Below are 6249 nucleotides of genomic sequence, written 5' to 3' on the forward strand. Positions count from 1 at the left end.
AATTCCGTAATATTGATCCAACAGTACTAGTTTTAAGCGAAATAATCTGCCAGAGAAACAAGACATTTTTCCCGTAGAAGTTAAAATGTCTTGTTCCTCCGGCAAATTATTTCACATATAATAAGTACTTTTTCATCAATATTAAGGAATTATTGACTCCTGCGTCATGCTGAAAAGTGTTGTCATAGTTCTGTCTTATTTCGAGTGGACCAAGCCATTTTGCACTAGAAACTAGACTAAAAATACTTGGTAAGATTTTGTTTTTGCGGTGGTGACGCCCTTACCCGCTCCAAGCTGTGACTGAGACAACTCAAATGTAGCAAGACTTCACAAAACTTGGAGTTTCTTTTTTTATTTTTATTTTTTTTGCTGTCGTTTCTGCTCGTTTTAGGTCTTTACCAAAACCACTTTTTTTTTGATCATTTGCTGTGATTTGTGAACATATTTTCTTTTGTCACCCATCCCCCCCCCTCCTCCCCGTTCCTGTTGTCGGTGTCATTCCCTCGTGACACTCGGCCCTGCTTAAATCTTTTGACAAAAGTTATCACAACTAGCGCTCTCTTAATGATTCAAGACAGATTTTGTTCAAAAATCTGATACCCAGACGATTAACTCTATAATTGCTGGTGACACGGATTCAGATGAGGAAAAGTGCTTACACGCCGCTTAAATGTTTCCGAGACATTTATTACTCGCGCCGCATTATAAAGTCTTATCTGGGAATGTGAGCAGTTTGTGATCGATTTAGATTTATGGTGTAAAACGAGGGCTGCTTCCACATCGCACCAGTGAGAAATCGTGGCTGTCCTGTTATGAGTTTACGGCTGGAGGACTGCAGCGATGTTTTCTCTCCGTCTTCAGGGTCGGTGGTACTCCAGGATGGAGTTGTCTGTGAGCTCAGGCGGTAATTACAGCCTCTCGGATGTGATTAGAGAGCAGACGCGCCCTGTTGACCCTCCCTCCCTGTCTCCCTCCATCGTTCTCCTGCTCTTTCATGCCACCTCTTTCTCAGTCATTGCTCACATGTCCCATGGCCTCTGCTAAAAGGCACCATTATTTTTTGCAGGCTGTATTTCTGTGCAGACTTTTAACTGGGCTTGTGTGACGATTGTTGTGAAAGTTGAGCCGTCAGCCACTCAACTGGCCAACCTGCTAATTTTGTGTGTGTGTGTGTGTGTGTCAAGAGGATTTTCACTTGTTTTGTTTTTCCTCTTCATCAGAAACCACTGCTTATGCACAATGCCACTGCACTCATGCACAGCTACTCCTTTCCATGAACCTTTCCACTTTTTGCATAAGAAAACCAAAAATACTTTAATGTGTTGTATTTGGCCTCATGTGATGGACCAACACAAAGTAGTGTATAATTGTGAAGTGGAAGGAAATGTGTGTAATTGGTCCTTAAATTTCATCCGCGACCCGAGTCAAAACATCGTAGGCTGCAGATGTTACATGTAGTGACTGAGGCTTTTGTCCCGTTTCTTTTGTCTGTGTTCCTTACATGACTTGTGGCAAACTTTAAACGCTTCTCATACATTTCATTTGATGATGCCACGCTCACAGATTTATGGAGTGCAAGACTAATAGTGTTCCTGTTAACAATTTCCTTTAACTGAGCTGTTGATCTCCGTAGCGCTTCTAGAGTTACCATAGGCCTTTAGCTACATCCTTGATTTCTGATCTCCTTGCCACATTTGTTCATTTAAGAGTCCAGTCACGGTTTAGTTTATCTGCGATAAATCAATCCGTGGCAATAAATCAATTAATCACGCAATTTAAAACGAGTGATGATTTCACTTTCCACAATTAGTTTTTTCTTATTTGTCTTTCTACCAAAGACTGAGTGACAAAAGGCTCCAGTGTGGTGCATTGGTCTCAACCAGCCACGTTTTTTTTTTTTTTTTTAAAGGGTAATATTGTTTACAGAAACTTTACTTCTGGGTAGCAGAGCAGATGAGTCGATTTTGTTCTTAGAAAACGTGGAAAGCAGAATGTAATTTTCCTTCTATTTGACAAGTATGTTGTACTTTGTGCTTCTCTATCACCCAAAACCTCAGCAAAGTAGGGGGGAGGAGTCGAGGGGTATAAAAACTTTTGCGAGGCACTCGATGTACTTTGGAAAAAGAAGAAAAAAACTGTCTAAAAGCTTTAAGGTGTTCTATAATATGACAACAAAGCAGTAATCCGTGTTTGCGTAAGATTTTTATTTATTTTTTTTGTTTTGGTGTATTTGTGCACAGTGCTCGTCATAACCCTGAATATGTAACGTACATTTGTTTGTTTTGTTTGTCTGTCCCTTCTGCCGCAGACGTGAAGCCCTCCAACATCCTGGTCAACTCCCGCGGGGAGATCAAGCTGTGTGACTTTGGTGTGAGCGGCCAGCTCATAGATTCCATGGCCAACTCCTTTGTTGGAACGCGCTCCTACATGTCGGTGAGTCAGCTCTGCACGCCTGCGCCCCCACCCCTTTTTTCCTCTGGCCCTATCCCCACTTTCCCTCTCCATTCCTCTCGCACGGCTCTTGCTCAGCCAGACCCGCCCTCTGCCTTCCCCTCGCTCCCCCCACCCCTTGCCAAGAGGCGAGGGCTGTGCCCAGGAAAGAGCTCAAACGAGTGTTTGCTCTTTCTTGTCCTCCTACCCCCTCAGTCTGAGACGCCTGGGGTCAAGCGTCCCAGTGTACTTGGAGTTTCCGAGCACAAAGTTGTTCCTAAGCAGCATTATGGACGGTACAGGTCGTTGCCCTTTGGCTGTCATTTTCGTCACACACCTGAGCTTGGACACACGTCCAACTCAAACATTGTAAAGCTGTTTTTCCCCTTCCTGCCAAACCCTCTCTCTCTTTGTCTTCTTTTCCAAATCACACCCCACCCGTTCTTGCCTCTCTATCCCCTCAGCCTCTTCCCTTCCCTCCCCTCTCTTCTCCTCCGCTTCCTGCCTCTCCCCAGCCCCTTGCCCAACCCTCTTGCATTCCCCTGGCATCTTGGCTGTACCTGGTCCCTCTGACGTAGTTGTGCGTTTCTCAACAGCCGGAGAGACTGCAGGGCACCCACTACTCTGTTCAGTCTGACGTGTGGAGCATGGGCCTGTCCCTGGTGGAGCTGGCGATCGGCCGCTACCCTATACCGCCACCAGACGCCAGGGAACTGGAAGCCATCTTTGGACGCTCCATCATGGACGGGGCAGAGGGAGAGCCTCGCTCCAACATGGCTAGACCGAGGCCACCGGGCAGGCCTGTGAGCGGTACGAAATCAAACGTTTTTGTTTTTTTTAAACTAAAGTTCTCATTGTGATCTTATACAAATCCCAAGAAGTTATGATCATTATTTTGGTTTCCTCCGCAGGACATGGGATGGACAGTAGACCTGCCATGGCTATCTTTGAGCTTTTGGACTACATTGTGAATGAGGTCTGAAAAATAACTGATCGATATTGTTTCTTTTTTTGTTTGTTTTTTTCAGCTATTCTTCTGATGATGATGTTTTTTTCCACAGCCACCGCCTAAGCTACCACAGGGTGTCTTCAGCAGTGACTTCCAGGACTTTGTGACAAAATGGTGAGCGCCACAGAATGAGGAGTGCTATTTATTTGGACACTTGTATATGGCTGGAAAACTGTCATTTGTTTCTAATTAAATTTTTTCCACTTGGTGACTGAAAATGTTGCATTACGTAGATAGTCTGGCGATGTGGTGTGCCTTGTAAAAGTTGCTGTACCCCTTAAAATTATTCATATTTTGTCACATCACAGCCAGAAACTTCATTTTTGAGGTCTTGCCACAGATTGTCGAGTGGATTTATGTCTGGGATTTGACTTGATTGTTTTAACTCACAAGCACAGTTGACCTAAACCATTCCACATTACACACACAAGTTGGCCCAAGTCGTTCCATTGTGGCTCTGGCTGTATGTCTGGACTATTCCTGTTTGAAAGTGAACAATCTTATCAGTCTAGAGTAATTTACAGCTACTAACCTGTTTTTTTTTCTTCAGGATGATTGTGTATTTAGCTCCATCCGAGGGTAGACATGTAATATGAATGACTATTGTTCTGCCAGCAGATTTGTCCACCTGCAGATTTCTGCAGTTCTCATAGTTACCATGGTTTCCTGACCTGCTTCTTATCATTTAGTGTCAACTTCACAATTATGTACAACTTTGTTGGTCTGTTTCTTAAAATCGCAATAAAATACCACAAAGTTTGTGGTTGTCATGGGAGGAAAATGTGAAAGGGTTCGATGGTTATGGGGAATTTTGGTGCAAAACATGAACATTTATAAATGTCAACTTTCTTTTGTGTCTGCAGCTTGATTAAAAACCCAGCCGAGAGGGCGGACCTGAAGATGTTGATGGTGCGTATGCAGTCTTTGCTGACCTTTGTTGTTTTTGATCTCTGGGTAAGAGTAAATGTTGCAAACCAAAGTTTCTCTTTGTTTTCAGAATCACACATTTATCAAGCGATCAGAAGTGGAGGAAGTGGACTTTGCCGGATGGTTGTGCAAAACCATGAACCTCCACCAGCCCAGTACTCCCACTCGCACCACCGAGTGATCAAGCAGCCTCCACACAAAAGAAAATAAAACCTCGTCTGTCCCTGCTCTGACACATTTCTGGGGTCTCTCTGCATTCATGTACACAATCCACCACACATGCTGGCACTTTTTTTTGTTGTTTTTTTGTCCATCTTGCTTTTGGGTAAAACATTTGTAGTTTCCCTTTGTTTATTTCGTCATCAGCAGCAGAGCCTGTTGAGTCACTATTGTACTGTAAGACCACAGCTTCACCATGGCGGTGTCGAGAGCAGCCGCCGTTGACGTTTTCACACCGCTGCAGAGGATGTAAAGCACTGAAGGGCTGCCGTAGTGTCATCAGAATTCCCAGTGGCAAACTTCTTTTGTATTGTTGAATATTCTGTATTAATCTTTTCTATGGTGGCTTGTGGGGCTGTATTTTATTAACCTGCTGTAAAAGAAGGAATCACGTCGTACTGAAAGTTTAAAGGAAATGTAACCTGCAATCATCTTGCAGACTTTATATTTGCTAATTGATGGGAAAATGCCTCAATTACGGTTTAACCTTTTTTTTTTTTTTTTTCTTCCCACATTTGGTTACTAGCGGTTTCTGGCAGATCCCCCAGTTTAATAATCAAAAAGAGTGCATTGCAAGCAAAACATGCACCCACAGGAGTCATTTTCACTTTTTGGCATGCAAGCAATCTTTTAAAGGATCATTTTGTGAACACTTTCCCAAACCAAAGAGGGTACTCATGACTACTTCTTTTGCTTTAGTGGCTGGTTGACTTTAAATTCTTGAGCAGTAAATCAGTGTAATTAGGTAATCTCATTTCCTTTCAATAATTTACACGTTTTTTTTTTCTCTCCATTTATTTCTTTTACATCTCTTGTACGTCTCACAAGGGATGAGGTATATTCCTCCAGAAGCTCAGCATTTGCCAGGATGTCTATCTAGACATTGCAAAAATTAGGACAAAGGTGTTTTCATGAGTTGATATAGCATGGTTTATCTTTCTAATGACTGTATGTGTACTTAAGATCATGACAGGAATGAGCTGACGTTTTTAATCAAGCCTCAGTTTCTGCTATGACGGTGCAAGTTTTCAGTCGCAATGAATTATCTTTTTTTTTGTTTTCTTTTTTCCTCTTTATTGAATACCTTCTACCCAAAGTGTGTTTGGTTAATTTTCCATTGTACTGCTACATGTGACGCTCCAAGTTTCAACTTGGGACAAGACTTATTTAAAGCCTTGCTTGTGGAATAGACTTGGGTTAAAATGCTACTTAATCACACTTTTTTTTTTTTTTTTTGTGGAATAGACTTGGGTTAAAATGCTACTTAATCACACTTTTTTTTGTCTTTTCTTGCAACTTTGGTTTAAAAACGACACAAATACAGCCTTGCAGTGTATCGTGAGACCTGACAAAGGGTACAAGGGGTCTGACTCGAGATTTTTAACCCAGGTCAGTTTTGGTCATTTGGTGGTGTTACCTGCTAGCCCGCTGTCTTGCTAGAGCTCTTGTATTCTCTCTCTGCTTATGGCTGCCCTTTCTACTCCCCCTACCCCTCTGAAATGTGCATTCTTCAAAAGTAAATGGATGCATATTCACCTGTATGTGTACAAAGCTATCAACAAAAATTACAGGAGTACTATTTTGCAGTCTTAATATACAAATTTTTGATTTTATGTAAATGACAAGAAGAGTCATTTTATTATAATATAAAAATGTGTTGGAAA

At 42.2% G+C, this 6249-nt stretch overlaps 1 protein-coding gene across 1 annotated transcript in view; it reads left to right on the top strand.

Moving 5' to 3' along the window:
* Positions 1-4578, top strand: part of map2k2a (mitogen-activated protein kinase kinase 2a) — a 10917-nt gene extending 6339 nt beyond the window's left edge. The window contains exons 6-11 of the mRNA XM_007569151.2: positions 2309-2433; positions 3027-3240; positions 3342-3406; positions 3492-3553; positions 4303-4348; positions 4437-4578. Of these exons, the coding sequence (XP_007569213.1) occupies positions 2309-2433; positions 3027-3240; positions 3342-3406; positions 3492-3553; positions 4303-4348; positions 4437-4547 (623 nt within the window). The 3' untranslated portion in view covers positions 4548-4578. The remainder of the gene's footprint in view (positions 1-2308; positions 2434-3026; positions 3241-3341; positions 3407-3491; positions 3554-4302; positions 4349-4436) is intronic.
* The last annotated feature ends 1671 nt before the right edge of the window (positions 4579-6249 follow it).

This window comes from Poecilia formosa, unplaced genomic scaffold (assembly GCF_000485575.1).
Source record: "Poecilia formosa unplaced genomic scaffold, Poecilia_formosa-5.1.2 Scaffold237, whole genome shotgun sequence".
Taxonomy (NCBI): Eukaryota; Metazoa; Chordata; class Actinopteri; order Cyprinodontiformes; family Poeciliidae; genus Poecilia; species Poecilia formosa.